The sequence below is a fragment of the Mus musculus genome, chromosome 8 (genome assembly GCF_000001635.26).
Source record: "Mus musculus strain C57BL/6J chromosome 8, GRCm38.p6 C57BL/6J".
NCBI classification, from domain to species: Eukaryota; Metazoa; Chordata; class Mammalia; order Rodentia; family Muridae; genus Mus; species Mus musculus.
This window is the reverse complement of record NC_000074.6, coordinates 35,799,422-35,821,688: the sequence shown is the minus strand read 5'-3', so window position 1 is coordinate 35,821,688 and position 22,267 is coordinate 35,799,422. Positions and strand designations below refer to the sequence as shown.

The following is a 22,267-nucleotide window of genomic DNA, read 5'->3' as shown; positions in this document are numbered from 1 at the left end:
CATATATATATATGACCACTGTTCCCAATTCCCAGGGGGATGTCATCTGTAGTGACAGATGAGCTCTTACCCATGTGAGAAGAATAAAAATAGAGTCTCAGTTATCTACTACTTCCAATAAAAAAAGTGTTTAAAATCCCCAGCCTTTCTTGCCACCCACCCCTACCCATGTTCCTCTGTGCTCTCATTATGCAGCAAGCAATGAAATGACTCTTCCCCTAGTCCTCCTGTAATGAGAAAGAAGGTCACGGACACAAAGATCAACTTGTTCAAAACAAGGAAGACACAGATAAAGCTCAGCGGCAGGGACAATGCTGGTGAGTGGGGGGATGTGGAGGGCTGCCTTCAGGGTGGTGCTTATAACTATAATTCCAGCACTTGCAGGGCAGGGGAGAGGGCCAAGGTAGGAGGATTGGGAGTCCACAGTCAATCTGGCCAGCATAGCATGACCCTGTGTCAGACAACAGAACAAAAGAATGAAACAGAAGACTTGATTTACACATTGTCAAGACTGACAAGGGCATGAGTCAGCTGTCCCACTTGGAAAGTGATGTGTCTGTTAGATGGAGAGAGGCCTGAACGAGCAGAAATATTACTTCACAGATTTCAAGCACTTTTGCCACTTGCGTGGCTAATGCCCTTGCCAACCTCCTCCCTACACCACAGCCATTTATGGCCATGGTGCTCCAAAATTGATTCCTCTTACCACTGGGTTACCAGGAGCTCAACAGTGTAGTCGGCTTTCCTAGCATATGTGTGTTCTATGCTGCTGGTGTGAGACTTGCCCTTGCTTCATCTGTCATCCTGGAAAGACTGTTGGATATTACCAGAGGGCCTCCTTCACTTTAGTCCCCTGAAGGTAACAGTTCAAAGCTCGGCTGAGAGCACACAGAACATCTGGACAGGGCATAACATCTGGACAGGGCACGCTCAGGAAGCTGATTGGCATAAATGCTAGAAGTTGATCTGGGAGCCACAAACTCCCATACTCAGAGTTTCACTTTCTTTGAATTCCTTAAGCCTTCCTGGAGTTAAAATAGTAGGGATCCTCCCAGAAGTCCCCTTTGCCTGGCTGTTTTCTGTAAGAAGGCTAAGGTGCCTAATTTAACTTGCTGGCAAAAAACAAAAAAAAAAAATGCTAGCAAACATAGAAAGTCATGTGTGTGGTATGTCTTTGAGCCCAATGCACGGGCCAATTAACAACATTTCTTTCTAAAGATCCTTATTTTTCCAGAAGAACACCCAGAGGTTTTGCTTCTATCGTGAATTTCCTGCTCTATTTACTCATGGGCAATTATGTTATTGTGCTGCCTAGTTTTAGGTCAACTTGACACAAGCTAGAGTCCTCTTAACAGCAGGGAACCTCAATTGAGAACACGACTCCATATGAATGGGCCATATGCAAGCCTGTAGATCTTTTTTTTTAATTACTGATTGATGTGGGAGGGCCCAGTCCATTGTGTGTAGGGCCACCCCTGGACTTCTGACCCTGAGTTCTGTAAGAGAGCAGGCTGAGCAAGCCAGTAAACAACACCCGTCCAAGGCCTCTATATGAGCTTCTGCCTCCAGGTTCCTGCCCTGTTTGAGTTCTTGCCTGGGTTTCTCTAAATGGGCTGTGATTCAGGATATGTAAGCCAAAGACACCCTCTCCTTCTGAAGTTGCTTTTGGTCATGGTGTTTCCTCATAGCAATAGTAACCCTGAAGAAGACAGCTATAAACTTGAGGTTCTGGCAAGAAGTGTAAAGAAACTGATAAATTAACATATAACATAGACATTGGCACACTAGGAGGCTCTTATGGTTTAAAATGCATCATTTCTGCCAGTCAAAAAGTTATGAAATTGACAAGCCAGCTCAAGAGGTAGGGATGGTTAGGAATTGTTAAATATAGTCTTGAGAATCAATTCTAAAATCATGCCTTTTGCTGAAAAGGACATTCAGTATGTTGTCTAAATTCTTGAATGGAGAAAGGCGTTAAGGGATATGTTACAATAGATTCAGATGGCATATACTGAGACACACACTCATGGGAAACATAGATAGTCCAGACATGGGATGCGAGGAGGAGTGGGGTGAGGCACAGCACACTTGGAACTGCCTGACTGTGGCCACAGCCTTCTTCCCCTGAAATGGTAGGAATTTCTGAGGTCTGCATTGGAATCTGGGTCTGAGGAGCGACTGACAGTCACATTCAAGCACTGAGCTTGCAGAAGTTGACTGAGCAAGCCAGAACATAAGGCCTGAGGGTCTGGAAGAAGGATAAATGTCCTGAGGGGACCAAGGAAGCAACGCCATCCTATGCAAAGGGATAACAGTGATGTACATCACCTGCCTTGGAGCCCGATTTTTTTTTTCATGGCATTTTCATACACGTGTGAAGAGTAAAGCCAGGGACTTGTCAAGGGCAGAATGGTCAGTGATGTTAGCTTCCAGGAGGTAGAAAGAACAAATTCCTTTTGTGACTGAAGGGACACAGGGTACTGGAAGGTAGAGATGAGTTTTCTCTGGTACGGCTGAGCTTCTGCACAACTTAATGATGCTTGTCCTACCTTCTAGCCAGAAAGACCTAGTGCAGCCTAATCAGGAAGGGAGGCTCCCTGGCATGCGTTCTTCCGGTCACGTTGATCTTTACTTAGAAGATTTCATACCTCATTGAAGAACATGGAACATTTTATGCTTTGCCCCCAGTAATAAGCCTAGGGCTTCTCATCGGGATTGGTGGCTGGCACAAGCTCATTCTCTAAGGCAATATGCAAAAGGCTAGGAAAGATCCCAAGCAAGGAAACTCTCCCAAATGACATCGGGCTTACTACAATTTAGACTCGTGACTGGTACCATGCTAAGCCATTCATAGGTCTTGTATAGGACAAAGTGACTTGCCCAAGGTTGCTTCTACCATGTTTTGAACCATACTATCACTGTGACCCTATACACATCACAAATTCAATGCCTTTGATTCGCCATGAAGCAGTATACCTAGCAAGATGAGCAGGCCAACCACTTGTGTGGTCCTCAATGAGCAAGAGCTACTTAGGATTAATCCTGGTGTAGCCTATATCCTATGTTGATGACCACAGTACCCACTAATGTTATTTTAAATAGCATGAGACATATCATGTGTCTGAGACTCTATATCTACAAAGTACTTTTACCTGCCCCATTAGTTTCAAAATTGACTGACGTTATCATAAAGGAAATGTTCTTTATAAACAATTGCCAACCCGGAAGTGAAATTTATCCAGGCTAGTGATACTAGAGAGCAAATCCTTGACCATTTGCCATTATACAGAAACTTGGATTTTACCTGGAATGGCAAGAAGATCCCTCTCTTTGGTAAACTAGAAAACTGGTTCAGAGGACTGTCTCAAAGCCAGCATCAGAGCTCAGATTTAAATCTAGAACTTCCGACTGCCACTGGGTCCCACGACTTGGGTTGACGAGTGCTTGGAGCGGAGTCAGAGCCTAAGCTACATAGAAGCCAAACTGGATTCTCACCATATCTAAGGGTCTACAGTTTTCTAATCTCCATGAGGTGATCAAAAATACCAGACGACCATCTCTAATTTAAGAAGGAATCACTTGAAGAAGTGGTCAGTATTTACCACAAACCGTTAGGAAAGTTAATAAATCGTACAACAAACAGCATTCAAGCAGCATTTATTTAAATGTTTCAGCTCTGTTTTTCTGTTAATGAGGTCATTCAGTTTGTAACGAGGTTAAGGATTCCTGTGGGAAGAGAGTTGAAATTAGAGAACAAACAAGAAAATAAGTTAATGGAACTAAATATGTTAGTAGAGGTCATGGGGTTAGGGTACCTACGTTTTTGGGGTAACTCAAATCCTTATAGCAGCCTACCCCACTCCCAATATCATTTGCCCTGTGTGCATGCTACTGAAATGTCTATTTCACGCATGTTTTATTTTGATTCTCCAAATCATAGCTGAAGACCAAAGACTGTGAAAGCAGAAGTTTACTATAAATTACAGCCACACTTGCCCACTTAGGACTATTCACAATCTCACTTTTTAAAAGATTTATTTATTTTATGTAAATGAGTTCTGTAGCTGTCTTCAGACACACTAGTAGACTGCATCTGATTCCATTACAGAAGGTTGTGAGCCACCATGTGGTTGCTGGGAATTGAACTCAGGACCTACTGAAAGAGCAATCAGTGCTCTTAACCACTGAGCAATCTCTCCAGGCCCCACAATCTCATTCTTTAAGCGTGCCTCACCACCTCTTTTCCTGAGATAAACCTCCCTGGCTCCCTCCGCATACCTGGTCATCATAGACTTCGTTGACAAAAGTCTCACTCTTCATTAGATTTTCTTCCTCTTGGTTATTTTCTTTATCATAGTCCAAATTTCTTGATGATGTTCTACAATCAAAGAAAATGATGTCAAAGGAATAGCTTGCCTAGGAACCAAGATTAAAATATTATTACAGTGAGGGGAGAGATGCCTCAGTTCTTAACATTCATTTCCTGCCCTTGCAGAGGATGAAAATTCAGTTTCCAGTACCCATGTGGAGGCTCAGAACTGTCTGAAACTCCAGTTACAGGGGTCTCTTCTGGCCTTTGAAGGTACTGGACATACATAGCAGACATACATAATGCATATATCTAGGTAAACACCATGCACTCAACATAAAACTAAATAAATTATATATATATATATGTATATATATATATATTTATATTTCTGCTGTCATGGTTAATTACATAGAAACTGTGTTTCATTTTAATCGCTTCTTAAATAAAGCAAATGATCTAAAATAGATGATAGTTCGGTCCATTAATATTTGTTACTAGGAAAATAAAGTATTGTTTCTCCCCTGAAGGAAGCTCAGTGACCAGTCAATGAGAAATAACTTTAGGGACAGGTAAGGGACAGCAGGACACAGTAAGTGAAGTAAGAAAGCAGGAAAACATGGAAGAAGGACGGAGAGTAGACCAGTCGCACATTAACCAGCCAGCCTTCGCTTGGACACGGTCATACTCCTGCCTTTTCCTCAGTCTGTGAACCGAAGACAGAACAGCAAGGCAGTTCCTCGAGCATCAGGCTCCTTTGTAACTCATCTGTCAGCTGCCTATTGCTCCTTCTCAGCATCACCTCCTTCAAGCGCGCCTTCCCTCTCTCTCTACCTCACAATGGCAGGAGTACCATCTGGCTGTTGTTTGTTTTTTTAATGACCTTCTTGCCCTTGGATAAAATTTAGTGTAGCTTCTTCACATTATCCCCGAATTTCACCTCTGGGTATGGGCTAAGCTGTGCCCCACTGATGTCTCCAAATTAATGAAATATAGATGGTGATGACAGGGTCTCCAAGGAGACAATTAAGTTACACGAGTCCAAAACAAGAACCCCACAACAACAAGACCACCTCCCTAAGGAGAGGGGGTGCAGACACAAAAGAGGAGGAAGACATTGTGAAGGAGAAAGGAAGATGTCCACCATCCACCAACCAAGAAGAACATCAAAGAAGAGCAATCTGCTCAGACTTCTTGAGAGCATGCATTCATGCTGTCTGTGACAACCAGCCTGGCATCCTGGCAAATGACTAACCTCCTAACAAACATTCCTGCAGTCCCTGGTGCTGACCTATCTCATCATGGGTGGGGGATACCCTCCCTTTCCTTCCTGAAGCTTCTTGTCACAGACTGGCCTTAGCACAGCAGGTTTTATTTACCCTTGGGAATTTCTCACCTCCAACACCGTATCACACACCTCGGATCTCAAGGAGATTACTGCCTTTCCTGGCCATTTAACAAGGGCCTCATCCAAATCGCTCCTCAGAAAATGGATTCCTAGAATGTACTTAAGTCTTCAACCCTACTCATCATATATTATAAGCTGCCCTTGAAATGTAATTCTCACACAAAGACACTCATAGCCACTCACCTCTTGAATTTCCGTTCCCTTCTGGAATGTAGAAACAGCCCCCAAATGGCCAGAGCAGCTGATAAAGCAACGGCTCCACCCAGGGCTACGTAGCCACTGACAGGGCCACGCGCTGCTTCTTGGCAGAACTCTCCGCCATATTCCACCAGGCATCGACATTTTCTCAGTTTTCCTTCCATTATGCAGGTCCCTCTCCCGTTGCAAAAGTCTTGGCTACAGGACATATGTGTTGCTGTCTGTAAATCCTTGGACTGACGAGTTTCTGCCCTTCCCTTGGTTTCTGGGACCTTGCTCCCTGATGCAGGCATTTGACTGGTTAGTGTTTTTCTAACAGGGTGTCTCATTTCTTCTTCTCCTAGATATACATTTGTGGTAGACTCAGTAGCCTGAAAAAGTTTGAAAGCTTCTGATATCAACCTTTTCCGAGCTTCTGGCTTCTTAAGTATTGATGTTGAATGGACGTTACCTGGATTTAAACCTACAAAGACCAAGACAGATGAAATCGTTGGCCTAACCTCCTTCCCCTGTGCTGTGGTTACTCAGTCAGTCATTCTATTTAAGCTGGTGGTATCAAGACCTGTTCAAACAACTGTCCAGCTTCTTACAATCCACTCTCATGCTCCCTGTCCTAAAACCAAAGGCATATTAGATTTCCAGAGGAATGCATAACAATTTATATGCCCGGAAGTTGGAATTTGATGTTGTCCAGTAACAAAACCCAGTGCTAACATGGCAGTGATATATAGGATAAATAGTTAAGGAGTGGTATTGTATTGGGTACTTCCAAAAGCCATGAACACTAAGACACAATGAGTGCTGGGTGGGAGGTACTCACAGTCCACTTCATCAGAACCATCCAGACAGTCAACGTGACCATCACAAATTTGCTCCTTGGAAATGCACCTCTGACCGTCCTTACAGCATTGTGACATTGGAGAGCACTGGACAGCTTCCACGCATGTGTGGCCATCAACCAAGCAGTACCCATTGGGACACCAGCAAGTCTTGCCCTCGGGATTCGGTAGACAGATATGACTGCATCCTCCATTGTCTCTTGAGCAGCTGTTGTTACCTGTACATCAGCCCATTCCCGAACCAAAACTATATTAAGTGTGAGATTAGGCTCCAGGGGAGTTTTCTACAAGCTTTTTACAAATACATTAAAGACATATGACACAGATGTTTCAAACAAATTAGATAGCTCTTCAATTTGATTCCTTTTAGTTAATTGGGCTCTAGTTAATTGGGCTCTCAGTAACAGATAATTCTTCATAGATCGGTATGGCTTTAAACATATCACAAGGGCCCACCTTAAGAAAAATTGAGGGGATCTCCTAGTCATTTAAGACTACATTGTGGGCACACTTCACTCAAATCACAGAACAAGAAATTCCTTGGAAAGAAAACTATTGTTAGTGAAACCATGGAAACTGTAAAGTTTGTCATTCCTTTTATAATGTGAATAAGAGAGCCATTTCTCACTTGGGATCACTCTTCAAGGCTTAATCTCAAACTTGTAATGAGGTCTTACCTTGTGAGATATCCCAGGCACTGTACCACAGAGATGTATGTGATGCAAACTTATACAAAGGTGAAAAGCTGCTTCCTGTAGTTCTAAGAACTTAGCAAGTTCTTAGCAAAACCTGGGTAGCCACCTGTCATTGGCAGACATCTAAAATTTATGTCCCCACCAAGTCAAGACTCTGGGGGTCTCCACATGACTAGCACACTTTTGTAGAGATTTGTCTGTCACAAAAACTAAAGATCAGCATTTTCTTAAGACTAATGTGCCCATCTGGCTGTCCCCAAGTTGATGGTCTGAGGCTCAATCAACATTAAAAGTAGCTACAATGGAGGAGTAGAATAGGCTAGCTCCACTTCAGAGTTCAAGTGTGTATGTGTGTTGCTAAAGATTCTACCTGAAGTCCCTTGTGTACTAGGCAAGAGCTATACCTTAAAGCTGTCCCTCCCTGTCCCCTTTGCTTTAAAAACAGGATGTCAATAAGTAGCAGGCCTGCACCAACCACCAGGCGTCTCTCAAGTCTTAAGTAGGTGTTTTGCTCATGCCAATACTAGTACTGTTTAGTGTACATGAGGAGAGTGATATATTCTGGTTTCAGATTTTTGTTTTATGTGAATGTGTGCATCTTAGTGTCTCTATGTGCTTTTTTACCTTTCTTTGACTCTTTTCCTGTTTGTTTATTTTGTCCTGTTCTCTCTCTTTTTTCTTTTATTTTATTTTTATTACTATTTTTTAGATGCCTGCTTGTTTGGGTGGGGAGGATCTAGGAGGAGTTGAGGGCGGAAAAACAGTAATCAGAATATACTGTATGGGGAAAAAAATCTATGTTCAATAAGAAAGAAAGAAAGAAAGAGAGAGAGAGAGAGAGAGAGAGAGAGAGAGAGAGAGAGAGAGAGAGAGAGAGAGAAAGGAAGAGAGAAAGAAAGAAAGAAAGAAAGAAAGAAAGAAAGAAAGAAAGAAAGAAAGAGAGAGAGAGAGAGAGAGAGAGAGAGAGGGAGGGAGGGAGGGAGGGAGGGAGGGAGGGAGGGAGGAAGGAAGGAAGGAAGGAAGGAAGGAAGGAAGGAAGGAAGGAAGGAAGGAAGGAAGGAAGTGAGAGGGAGAGGCTTGCTCAGTGTTAATGTTCAGACCCTGGATTCACAGGAACTATGTTAGATCACAAACACAATCATACCCCAAACAACAACACACAAAAAGGCTCAGATTCTATAGTGAAGATCTTTAGTGCCCCTCAAAGGTCTCTGCAGTCCAGTCTAACCCCAGTACAACACTATTGAAAGACACTGGAAATAGAAGAAATACGGCTTAGTGGGAGGTATTTAGACATGGGAGGCACATCTCCAGTGGACTATAGACTCCAGTCTCTTCCTCTTTTGCTTTTCAGACAGTATTTTCTCTGCAATATACTCCTGTAATAATGTGTTGCCTTGCCATGGACCTCAAAGCAAGATGGCACATTCACAGACCGACCCCTGCCAAAACAATGAGCCAGAAGAAACCTCCCCTTTGCAGAAGCCAGCTGTCTCTGGTGTGTGTTATAGTAATAGCCATGGAAAACTAACATCATGTCTACCAACTTCCAGCCCAGTGGATTTACCACAGCCACGTTTCGTACACTGTTAATAAGGCAATGGTGTCCATGGTGTGCCTGACCCAGACAGTAAGGAACTGTTCATAGACAAGAGCATTGTGCAAAACAGCAAGACTTTTAGACAGGGATATTTTAACATAGTGGGAAACGCAAAGACATTCCAAGGAGATGGTAGCATGGAATGTCCCCTCCATGGGAACTCAGTAGACTGCAATGTCGTCACAGTCATTGGACATGTACTTACCCTGTTGACTAAGGACACTATACACTTTTAAGTCTACAATCTTCTGGTCCACTTGGAACCACTGGCTCTCTGAGACTTGTGCTTTGTTGTACCAAACTCTGGTGATCTGGGCTGAAACAAAAGCCAGTGAGTAACTGTTAACAGAAATAAAATCCATGGCAGAACCATTTCCAAGGCAAAGGATTGCATTCAGTAGGAACACCTTAACTCATTCATGTGATTTAATGCAGAAGAGGTACATATTTTCCTGAGTTTTATTGTGAGAAAGAAGTTCTAAGAGAACTTTGTAAAATGACAACCTTCCAACCATAGCAAATATCACATGATAGCCGAGTATGGGGTGACACACAATTATAATCCCAGTACTAGGGAGGACAAGACAGGAAGACTGTGTAATTGGGGCTAGCCTGGGATACAGAGTGAGAAACAAGTAAACAAACACCAAAGCTACACAAAGTCAAATTTACCTGTCAATAAATTATAGCTAGAGCAATAATAGATGTCGGACTAGATAATCAAAACATGTGGCACTTAAATGCCATCCATGTGGTTAATGAAGATTATCTCAAAATCTATTAGAACATATCTCTGGAAACGGCTCATTTGTGAGAATCGTGAGGAATCCTAAAGTGGGTGGAAGGAGGCTCATCATATGTCATATACCACAGATCCTCTGGGGTAGTATTGGCAACTTGCTTTGCTGTGGCTGATAGATATTTGGAAATTTAAGGATACAGGTTTATTTTAATTTTTTCTAGTTTCCTTAAATCTAGATACTCATTAGGAGTTAAATCTAGATACTCATTAGGAGTTTATTCACAGGAATCTAGCACAGATACAGGAATGTATGAAAACACTGTGACTTTGGACAATGAAGAGCCTAGAAATGCTACATTAGAGTCGGGAATAAAGCTCTTTGTGTGTAAGAGAAGCAGAAGCAGGAGTTTACTGGGGAAGGAAGGGATCCGTTGATAAGTAAACAGGTTTTGGGAAAGGCCATAAGGGGTTGACAAAGAATAAACCATCACAATAAACACGAACAAAAATGTCCCAGTGAAACCCATTTCTTTGTATGTGAGCATGAAAAGTAGAAGAAGAACATACAAAAGAACATACAAACTAGAAAGGGTCATTTAAAAATGAAAATAGAAAGAATGTTGTATAATCTGCCTAGTACCTCATGTTTCCTTTGTCAACTAAAGACATGTATTGTCACTTCTTGATGAGCTGGAACGGCTAGTAACTGAGGGTAGACATGCCACCTAGTCCCAACTCTTGGCCCTGTTCCCTCTGAGGTAGGATTGCCCAAAGGTCCATGTGTTGAACACTTGGTGTCCAGCTTGAGGATACAGCAAAGGGAGTTAGAATTTTAGGTCCTTGGCCTTCCTCTTTCTCTCTTTTTGTTTTTTTGGAGGGAACTGGATTGGAGGGAACTGGATTCTCCACTATGTGATCCACCAAGACACACTTCATCACCGAAGATTCAGTGCAGCTGGAACAAGTGACCTCAAACCCATGGATCAGACTTTCCTCCTCAGAAGCTGGTAAGTTGGTTGCCACGGGTGTTTTGCCACAGTGACAGATTGATAACATGACAGTAAGGACCATGCTATGAAACACAGAAATTGCAGGACCTAAGCTTTATCATATAGAGCAGTTGTTCTCAATCTGTGGATAGTGATCTTTTGGAGGTCACATATCAGATATTCTGAATATCAAATATTACATTGTCATAATATCATACTACACAACTCATCACAGTGGCAAAAATATAGTTATGAAGTAGCAACAGAAAATAGTTTTATGGCTGAGGGTCATTGTAACATGAGGGACTGTATTAAAGGGTCACAACATTAGTAAGGTTGAGGACCACTGATGCAGAGAATAACCAAACAAGCAAAAAGTCCCCCAAGCCACAGATGCACTGTTCTGCATCCTCTGTAGTCTAGGGAAGTCAGTCATTCTTCTAAAAGAAAGACCCTGCTAGGCTCAGGTGCTAAGTAGAAGCAGATACCCTTTGGATTGCAGGAGTAAGTTCAGACCACACTTCAGTCCACACAACGGAGACCTACCATCATCAACGGTTGTCCACAGCATCATGTCTTGACCACATGCAAAGAGGTGAAGACCCTTAAGTCCTTGGTGGTCCACTCTGTATCTTGAGCCATCTAGTTGAATACTTTGTATAAGTCCCTGCCCTGGGAAGAGATGGTCAGTTAATTTCATGTAGTCTTAATAGCTATACTACATCCTGAAGACTGTTATGTCTTGTTCCAGCTTCAGGATGACACTGTTTGTCATTTGGAACCTGAAATCGATTCTCCGTCATTCACCTCTCCATAACAGTGATTCATAACAATATATATATATATATATGTATATATATTGTTATGAATATATATATATATAATGTGATGCATATGTATATATATATATATATATATATATATATATATATATAAAATGTGATGCATATGTGTATGTGCATGATGAGCAAGTATGTAATCATGTGTTTACATATGAGTGCAGGTATCCTGTGTCGCAGCATATGTTTTAAGATCAGTGGACAAAGCCAGGTTTCTGTCTTAACTTCCCATCTTGTTTGAAGCAGAGGCTCTTTATTGTTTACATCCTCACATACCAGGCTAGCTAGCCCATTAGCTCCTACCTCCAATATCACCACAGGGCAACTGGTATGTGCTGCTATGCCCACATTTGCAGGGGTTCTTGGGATCTAGACCTAGGTCCCCATGCTTGCAAGACAGGTGCTGTCCCCCTGAACCATTGTCCCAGCATTATTATCCACATATTTTGAGTTTTCAGTCTTATCCTTACAAAGGGGCAGCCACATGACTCTGTGGGTTATACTGTACTACTTAGGGATGCATCTATTTGTCTCTACTGTGTTGGCAGATTCAGAAGATCTGAAAGTTCTTTGAGGTTAGAGCTGAAGATCATTGACCAGAACTTCATTATTCAGCACAGGGTCTGTGAGGTTCATATCTAGGGTTCAGATATGAATTGCTTACCAGTATCAGCCCAGTATACTCGGGTCCCTGAATCCGAAAAGGCCAGGCCCACAGGCACCTGGGACTGCAGCCATAGTACTTTTCTCCCACTGCCATCCATAGAGGCGCATTCAATGCTGGAACCATGTCTCCCGTCATCCTGTGAACCCAAGTCTGCCAAGCACATGGCTGCAGTAGGTGGGTGGAGGACAATAGAAGTTGGGCGGTAAAGGTTTTCACTGAGCAAAACAATGGGGTACTGGCCATTTGAGAAAGCAACGTTGATGTAGGGATTATCAGTGTCGATCCAGTATATGTTTCCACTCATCCAGTCCAAGGCAAAGTCAATCACCGTCCCCTTCACAGAGATGACTCTCCGCCACGAGAGTATCCCTGGTTCTTTCATCCTCAGTAGCCTGATGTCACTGGTGTTGAGCTCTGACAGGTAGAGGGCCTTTTCCTGGACAAGGTAATCCACTGATGCCAGCTGTTTGACACTGGTGAAGGGAAGTATTCTGTGTTCTGGAACAGTTGTTTGTTGTGACGTCTTAAGATTTTTCAAATAGATCTATGGGGAGAAATTAGATAGATGACAGTGATCAAGTCTATTTGAATCTTCTAATGTCAATATGATATTGGTGCTAGGATTCTTAAATTAATATTTTCAGACATTCTATATTCTGAAAGCAGAAAGCAGTTGACTTGTTCCTTTCCGTGAGCCTCTAGCACTGAGAACTCCTGAGATCTGTGTGTCTTAGTCAGGGTCACTATTGCTGTGACAAAACACCATGACCAAAAGGAAGTTGGGGAGGAAAGGGTTTATTTGGCTTATGCCATAGTTTATCATCAAACGCAGTCAATGCAGAAACTCAAACAGGGCAGGAGACTGGAGGCAGGACCCGATGCAGAGACCATGGATGGGTACTATGTACTGGCTTGCTCAGTCTGTTTTCTTATAAAACCCAAGACCACCAGCCCAGGGATGATACTACCCACAGCAGGCAGGGCCCAGCCCCATCAATCACTAATTAAGAAAACGCCCTACGGCTGGAACTTACAGGCATTTCCTCAATTGAGGCTTCCTCTTTTCAGATAACTCTAGCTTGTGTCAAGTTGACTCAAAGCTAGCTATTGTATCATGCATTTTGATGACATGATCCCTGTTAAAGGTCTTTCTCTTTAAACAATATTAATTAATATCACACTGGCACTGGAGCTAATCTTCAACCCCAAAGTGTGTACCATTGTTTTACAATGCCAAGAATTGTCAAGTCCTCTGGGTGGGGACTTGCATGACTGTACTTTTAGCATCTGTTAATTTAAGACATGATCTCTCACAAAATGAGCTTTCTCCCCGGGGTAGAATGCAGGTTACCACTTGGTTTGAAATTAACCTGAATCCTCATAAATCCTTGGGTAACTAAACAGAGGCAAACACATTCTCTACTTCCTAACCGCACCATATCCAGTGTGCTAAGTATGTCTTAAAGTGCACATCATTTTCATTTAAGCATTTCAAGAAAACCTTATGTTGGTCAGCAGAGCATATCAAGATATTTTGCACAACAAGAACACACAATGTATAGTGAATACTAAAACATAAGTTGTGTTTTAAGAATTTTTCAAGGGAAAGAGCCTCCACCATTTACAACTAAATGTGGAGACATCTACACTCAGTCAGAAACAGAACACAAACAAGCTTAGGCATGTCAGAAAAGCTCTAGAACAGTACCTGGGTGAGAACAGTAGGCAATACCAGGAACACAAACCCAGACTCCTGGAGGGAGACACAGGTGATTCCGTCATCTGCCAGCAGGAGGCCAACAGGACAACGACAACTTCCCTTGGCTCGTGGACTCAGAAGGCACAAGTGAGAACATCCTATGTCCAGACAAGGACTAGAAGACCTAGGCTGGAGGACTTCATGCATTATCTGAAAGAAAAGAGCTGGATGCTGCTAAGTGCTAAATCCTTTCAAATAGAAAGTCAACCAATTCTTCGCTCCTCTCCTTCCTTCCCTCTTTCCCTCCTTCTCCCCTATCTTCTACCTTCCTCCCCTTCTCTCTTTTTCTGTGTGCCCCCATTGAACACAGAGCCTCATGCATGCTTAACATGTACAACTCTACCTCTGAACTACAGTCTCAGCCCCAAAAGTGCTCTTAATTGCTGTAGATGGTGCCTGTAAACTTGGTGATTTGGGGTAGCTCATAGACATAGCCTTTTTCAAGAGGACTAGGGAGATGTTTTAAAGAGTACTCCACATACCTTGAGTCCAAAGGGCTGTCCAGAACGCTTGATGAGGACAGCCCTGTCCTTGCCTGTCATCTTCTCCGCATGCTGTATTGTTCTTGTCTGAAGGTCAGACCAGAAGACTTTATCTTCAAACACAGCCACTGAAAAGGGGCTCTTGATTTGTGTTAGCTGCATCATCTACAATGGTGAAGGTGAGCTTTCTGGGGTGAGTTTTCACAAGACCCATGATATTTCAACTGATCCTAATGTCAAGAGGACACTTACACTAATGCCACTGCCATCTAGGTTGACAGAGCCAATGCAGTGAAATTTCTCATCAGACCAGAATATCTTCCAACTTAACTGGTCAAGAGCTATGCTAGTTGGGTGGCCAAGGCCTTGATTGACAAGGATCTTTCTGCTGCTACCATCCATGCCAGCTTGCTCGATTCGAGGTTCCTCTCCAGTTTCAGACCAGTACATCAATCTATGTGGATAAAAGCCAGCTTTAAGGTAGGACACCACCTTGGAGAACATGTCTATCAATAAACTTCTTAAAACAGTGACTTTCAGAGATTAAAAAGATTCCATATGTGTCTAAAATATAGTAGCTTAGAGTTCAATGTCATCATAGCAATAAGGAAAAATTACTGAGCTATGGATCAATTAATGTTTCTTCAACTTTTCAAATTAGTTCAGTTTCTTAAGTATAGTTGTGAAATATTAAAAGGAAATTTTCTTGAAAGTTTATGATGATTGCTTAATTGTCATTAATTACCACTAGAATCTTGGGAGTACAATAGTCCACAGCCTGGAAGGTATTCATGGAACTTACCAGTCTTTCCTTAACTAGAGGGTAGGTTAAAAAAGCAAGTGAGCGAGAAAGGAAGGAAGGAAGGAAGGAAGAAAGGAAGGAAGGAAGGAAGGAAGGAAGGAAGGAAGGAAGGAAGGAAGAAGGAAAGAAAGAAAGAAAGAAAGAAAGAAAGAAAGAAAGAAAGAAAGAAAGAAAGAAAGAAAGAAAGAAAGAAAGAAAGAAAGAAAGAAAGAAAGGAAGGAAGAGAAAAAGACAGAAATAGTGAGAAAAAGAAAAATAGAAAAAAAGGAAAAATTAAAAATAGCTTTTAAAATTGTCATGGATGGATGTGTAGGTGAAACCTCCTTATTGGCTATGGCTGATAAGTGTACTAGAAACTACTGTTCATTTCCTGGAGTGAGCCATTCTGACAATTTCTGAGATGCATGAAAAGGTAAGAAAAAGAAAGGATATCAAATGTGGGTTACCACTGGACCATAGGTTTCCCGTATCTTTTTCCTATATTTGCTATTCACAGAGTCATCCCAGTGGCAGAATAGGAATGTTAACTTAACTTGTGTGTCTTTTGGCTGGAGGTTGGGTCATTGGGAAATGTTCTTGCCTTGAAGCCTGACAATGTGAGTTCAGTTCTTGGAAACGAAATGCTGGGAAGGAAGAACCAGCTGCTACAGGCTCTCCTGTGACTTCCGCACGTGCACCATGGCACTGGAACATGTGCGCACAGTGCACACATACACACTAATTTTTTAAATTATATAATTACACCCTTTTTCAGAAAGAAAAGACTGTAAGTGGAATCATTCAGGCTTAACGCAAGTCTGGATGATCATAAATTAATGATCCTTACTTCTCTGCTTATCTGCCATTTAAAAATCATACAATGTGTTCCAGGAGCTCATTGTTTTCCTTCCATGCCACTATATGACCACAATGTAAATTGCACTTTGAACTTTTCCCAAAGTTTGGGTTGATACCAATCAGCATTAGATCTAAAACCAGACGTTCATGTTTTCAATTCACTCATTCTGGATTGAGCTAACACAAGCATCAAAGTAGAACTCAGGAGGAATAACAAGTTTGAGATTCTTAACCTGGTGTTTTGACACCAACTCACCCATTTAAGGGATCCAAAGCCAAAGACTGGGGCCGAATCAGGTCGTCATCCAAGACAACTGTGTATTCAGATTTTCCTCTCCCCATAGCAGTTAACTGAATTGCCAAAATCTGGCCAGCTCTCCCATCAGTCCAGTAGAGATTTCTTCCAATCCAGTCAACCCCTATACAGTCTGGCTTTATCCCTAAAGAGACCATTCAATAGATGTGCTTATGCTAAATGATAACTTCAGTAGGCTTATGTCAAAAGACTCTAGACTCATATGCCGTATTCATTCATTTTCCAACTATGTGCATATTGCAACACAGAAAACTATTAATATGTCCCAAAATACTATTGTAGAGGAAGTTCATCATTAAAGCAGTGGTCGCTGGCTCACAGCTTGGTAGAACGCATGTCAACCAAGATGACAATGGCTATGTCTTGCTATTGCTTTCTAGCTAGCAAGCCTTGGTCTCTTTCAATTGAAGAGATAGAACACAGCCCATGTTTACATTAGTTGTCCCTCATCATATTATTTATGCTCTATGTTACATTGTGTGGGATTAATAAGAGCTTTCCAGAGGTGCATACCTTGCACCACTATCCCGTCCTTCTTCGTGGCCATACTTGTCCACCTTATACTTTCTGCATTGGGATCTGCCCAGAAGATTTTCTGATCCACTAAGTCATAGTCCACAGAGTAAATAGCCAGGTTCTTGTCTGCAGTTGTCAGGATATCTTCTTTTAAGCTTCTCAGTCCAGAAAGGAATAGGTTAAACTCAATTGAAACAAGCAGGATGGGCTCAGCACCTGCCCAAAAGAAATGGCTTTCAACATGACCATAAAGGAGTTTATATAGTGAAGAGCAGCACAGGATAAATGAAAGAATATGACACAGTGTGGGGCCTCCGGCTTATTGTTGCCAAGGCTGGGCTGCCAATTAGTTCACACAGAAGAAGTGTTTTATAAGAATGATTACAGTAATAACCACATTTTTAAAGTATATAGAATACAACAATTATTAGCTTAAATAAAGAGTAATATCATTTTTATCTTCTTATTTAGTGGACCAAATTGTAAGTTTCATTGTGACATTGTATTAGACACATCAGTGTACCTTGCTCACATCCACTCTCTCCCTCCACTACTGTTTCCCACAATGTTGGCCCACTTGCTTTCTCCAAGTAGTTCTAGTTCCATTTTCATGTCACACAGGCACATGCACACATTCCACAGGTAAGAGAAAATATGTGACATTTTATCTTTCTCCTATAACCTCTCTCATTCTTCTCTCCCTTTCATCCTTTGTCCCTCCCCATAGTCCCCCTTTAACTTCCATGCCATACATCTATAGAAGACAAAAATGCAATATTTGTCTTCTTAAGTTTGGCTTATTTCACTTAACACAGTCTCCAGTTCCACTCATTTTCCTGCAAGTGATATGGTTTCACTTTTCTTTATGGCTAGGTAAATTTCATTTATGTATATACACCACATTTTCTTTATCCACACATCTGTTGATAGACATTAGGCTGGTTGGGAATGAAATATTGGGGCAGGTGGGAAGGAAAGAAATGTTTGATAAGTCAGATTGACCCACAGTCACAGAGTCAGAGATTCAAAACTCACTAGCCATGACTTAGAAGGTAGTCCCAGCTCCAGGTTACCTGTTGCCTTACAAGTGTGGCCATCAGGGCCCAGCAAGTAGCCAGGGTGACAGGCACAGATGTATGAGCCCTCAGTATTGATACAGGTCTGACTGCAAGGTTGACCAGATGGCTGCTGGCACTCATTTACATCTTGACAGATTTGGCCATTGCTCTCCAACTCAAAGCCTGGGGCACAAACACATACCTGAAAAAGAAGCCATCAGCATATTCTGAAGACAGAACAGGGCTTTGATCTTCATATGAGATTCACATGATGATATTTTCCATGATGATATGTTGACAACTAAAACAGCTTTGCTTTGAATAGCCCCTTGTCTGTCTTAACAGCCTTGATGTACCCCTTATAACTTCTATCCAAGAGTAACAATGGCTAGGTTCAGCTCAGGACACCAGAGCCTTTGCTGCATCCATAAGAAGAAAAGCACACAAAGCTAACTGAATTGGTCATCAGCCAGTGGAGAGCTGGTGTGACCAAATATCAGAACACGTTCTTTCACTTGACTGTGAGAATCAAGTTTCCTGCATGCTGCTGAGTAATACTGTCTAAAATAGCTAGTCCTCAACTTAAGAGCGGGACAGGTTCCAAATATCGACATGGAAGAAAACTTCACACTGTCATTTTCTTGACCTGCCCAGATATTTTTATCTTAACACCATGTGACATTTCTCCCATAACTCACAGCAGAGATGGGACAAGGCACAATATAGGGGAGAGGTTGAACAGACCTCAGGAGGAGCTCGGAAGGCTCAGGTACCTGGATAGGCACTCAAGACAGTTCTACTATGTATATATCTTTGAGATCAAGGTGCCATCTCGGACAACCTGAATGAGTACACTACTGATTTTTCTCAGAGCACATATGTGGTTGATAAAGAACACACAGTAAGCTTCAGCAACTCACCGGCCCAGTTGGGGACTGGTAGCAGGAGTGGTAACATAGCCCAGGGCTGCACACTGATGAGGAACACTCCCCACCCTCATCTGAACCATCCACACAGTCCTCTCGCCCATCACACACCATACTGAAGCTGAGGCAGGCACCAGTAGCACACTGGAACTCGGAATCCTGGCACTTCTGCGGAGCACCTGTGGGGGAGGGGATGGTTTTCCACTAGAGTGTTACAATCATGCCCCAGCATCCTTCCTCTACAAGGCTCCTTCATATACAACCAAGACCCATCTAATGAGAGAACAGGGTGGGCTCCAGGTTCTGCAGCATTTGCATGGAAGCCCCACCCCCCACCTTCTGCCTCAGTGGGGGTGCCCCTGCACTTACATCCAGCTTCGTCACTGCCATCTCTGCAGTCGCTCTGTCCATCACAGTGCCAGAAGTCAGGCACACACTGGTCTCCACTGTCACAAGCCCACTGCCTTGGGCCACATGAGATCACCTTGAGGCCACAGTCCTGAGGAGATAGGGACAGTCAGTGGCCTCCGATCCATCTAAGGAAGGAGTTTTCAGAGTTAGACAAGGCCCCGGGTTAGGGTCTAACTCTCTGCCCCAGTCTCTGTGAGGCTCACCTACGCCCTGTTGTGCTTAGAAGACCTTACTTCATTGCCATGTACAAAAGCATGAGGAAGGCATGCTGGCTTCCAATGCCTAGTATTCTATCTGGGTCCCTGACTACTACCACAACCACAACTGCCACCCCACTGCAAGTGACACTTGGCTCAGCACTCTTGGTACCAGCTTGACTCTCTTGACTGACTGAAGCTCTCAACATCACCTTTCTTTGGCTACCTCCTGTGACTGGAGGTCAAGCAAACCCATGTGCATGGAAAACCCCATGTGAATGTGGATACCACTCGCTGTGGACCACAGTGAGGTTATTGCAACACTATGAACATTCTAGCAGAGGGAGGTGAGCTAGTTCAAGAAGTATAAGAAGATAGACAATGCCCCAGAGAAGCTAGCTCAGGGTATTGCCATAATTACAACTTATAAGGAGTTATATAGCCCTATTGCCAACAACTGTGCCCACACAGACTGACCATCTGGGTTATGCAGTTATGTTAAGAATAAGGTCACAGACCCTTCCCCCCCCCACATGGCAGCATCATGATGATGGCAGCTAATGACAGCTTCATGACTCAGACTGGAAAGCACTTATTACTATGGTCTAAACAGATTGGAGTAGAGCATGTCATGGTATGTGTGAACAAGAGAGACACTGTCCAGGAATGGAAGAGTTGAGGATCAAAGGGATGCTTGCTGAGTTTGACTACTAAAGACTGAATATTCCAGCCATCGTGGGCTCTGTTCTCTATTCCCTGAGCATCATAATCCTGAACTAGGAGTGAAGTCTGTGTAGAGGCTACACTGTGAACACTTACATCCCAGTGCCCACTCCACACCTGGAAACCCCATTTTTGGTACCCATAGAATGAGGTTACTTACTTTATTCTAGCCATGGGACAGTGGTGACAGGTACAACAGAGTGTGGCATGTTGAAGAAGAGAAATGCATGTGTGTTGCTGGGATATAAGAACATTTGCTCTGTGGTGGTGAACATTGAGACATTCTACAAGAGCCTGGAGAAGGCTGAGATAGGGAGATATCTTGGGAGCTATGGTCTGAGACTTGAATCAGGAGGATCTGAGGCATGATTATGGTCAACCTAGGGTCCAATCAGCCCCACCAGAAGGTTGAGGCTCAGGTTTGTGTCCACATCAAGGAGAACGGTGGCTTCCACAAGCTCTTTGTGTCTTGTTTCACACCTGCCAAGTTCTCTCTATCTTGGGGCATGGCCTTTGGTGTCATCTTGCCTCCAGGGAAGGAACTTGCCATGCCAGGAGAGGACCTGAGTGAGGCTTAGCCTCACCTTCTGGCAGATCATGATTTTAGAAAGCCAGCATTGTATCTTGAAGGATGGCAACAAGATCATGAGCACTGGCCTTGTCACTTAGAGACCTGCCATGACTGAGGAGTGCCAACCTCAAATGGATCTGAGTCTGTCCTCCTGCTCAGGTTTTTGAGCTTAGTAGGGCTGCCTTGGTCAGTATTCCCTCCTGTGGATGCAAACTGCATCCACTCCACGCTGTGAATAACTAAGGGTACCTCTGCTCACAAGGAGTGGCCTGCCAGGTGAGATAGGCAAGTAAACTGTTTTGTGATCAGTCAGAAAATAAATCAATAAAGTGTAAGGGAATGACCAATTGGGAAGTGTTCATTTCATCTTGATAACAGAAGCAAAGGAATCTAATCTAGAAATAAACTTAGAACTCTTTCTTCCACAACGGACACATGCTCCCGTGAATTAAAATTGACAGTATGTTTTGCATCTACTCTGACTTGAGTATTTAGAGGGGAGGGGCCATTTATGCACCTGCTCATCCCCAAAACCCTTAAACCAGTGGTTCTCAACCTATGGGCCATGGCCCCTTTGAGGGTTTAAATAACCCTTTCACAGGAGTCACCTAAAACTCATCGAAAAACATAGATATTTACGTTAAGATTAATAACCGTAGCATAATTAGTTATGAAGTAACAATGGAAATAATTTTATGGTTAGGGATGACCACAACATGAGGAACCATATTGAAGGGTCACAGCATTAGGAGGGTTGACAACTGCTGCTTGAGACACATCACTAGCTGTTGACCACTAAGGCCATATGCAAGCCTCGAAGCATCTGGGAGGCATTGTGAACAGTTCTGAGCTCCAGGAAGCCTCATGGTAACAATCAAAAGGAGCTGGGGACTAATCTGCCCATTTCCAGAGCTCAGCCTTCAATTGGCTACTCAAGCCATGGTGGTCACATTCTAACTCTTGGAACCCTCCTGCAACACAAGTGCCTCTTGAAAGTTTGATGTTCTACAGTCTCCTGGTAGCACCCTGATGCAGCTATGGGTGATGACTCTGCCTCTACATTTTCCTGAATTTCCCAACAGAAAGCATGGGTCACTGTTGTGACTGAGAACCACAGTTAGCAATCTTGTTTATCAGTAGATTCAAAAATATTTTTAAAGATGGAATCTTTACCATGCATGCACCGATTGTTACTGCTTCTTGTTACTGCCCCCTAAACAATACCATTTGACAACCATTTCCTCAGCATAAACACTTCATTAGTTAATATAAGTAACTTAAAGAACAATTAATGTATGAGAGATTATGGGTCCATTGCAAGCAACTATTATGCCACAGATTCTGGCATCCTTGCTCTCCTTGGCTACTCAAAGGCAATGGTAC

The 22,267-nt window shown here is 42.8% G+C and overlaps 1 protein-coding gene and 1 pseudogene across 3 annotated transcripts in view; one reads left to right on the top strand and one right to left on the bottom strand.

The window, feature by feature from the left end:
* Positions 1-3,640: 3,640 nt before the first annotated feature.
* The window catches only part of Gm19410 (predicted gene, 19410), a 52,762-nt gene continuing 34,135 nt past the window's right edge, over positions 3,641-22,267 (bottom strand). The window contains exons 19-33 of one of the 3 annotated variants that reach the window (NM_001370844.1): positions 19,352-19,481; positions 18,977-19,161; positions 18,072-18,258; positions 16,996-17,214; positions 16,423-16,606; positions 14,780-14,981; positions 14,528-14,692; positions 13,995-14,195; positions 12,284-12,830; positions 11,327-11,452; positions 9,255-9,365; positions 6,736-6,972; positions 5,901-6,378; positions 4,279-4,378; positions 3,642-3,726 (exon numbers count right to left, since the gene is read on the bottom strand). In NM_001370844.1, coding sequence (NP_001357773.1) covers positions 3,697-3,726; positions 4,279-4,378; positions 5,901-6,378; positions 6,736-6,972; positions 9,255-9,365; positions 11,327-11,452; positions 12,284-12,830; positions 13,995-14,195; positions 14,528-14,692; positions 14,780-14,981; positions 16,423-16,606; positions 16,996-17,214; positions 18,072-18,258; positions 18,977-19,161; positions 19,352-19,481 — 3,102 coding nt within the window. In that variant the 3' untranslated portion in view covers positions 3,642-3,696. Of the gene's footprint in view, positions 4,379-5,900; positions 6,379-6,735; positions 6,973-9,254; positions 9,366-11,326; positions 11,453-12,283; positions 12,831-13,994; positions 14,196-14,527; positions 14,693-14,779; positions 14,982-16,422; positions 16,607-16,995; positions 17,215-18,033; positions 18,259-18,976; positions 19,162-19,351; positions 19,482-22,267 lie in introns of those variants that run through there. The other 2 variants (XM_006509234.4, XM_006509236.4) reach the window with 2 other exon arrangements.
* Positions 19,916-21,051, top strand: Gm45566 (annotated as a pseudogene).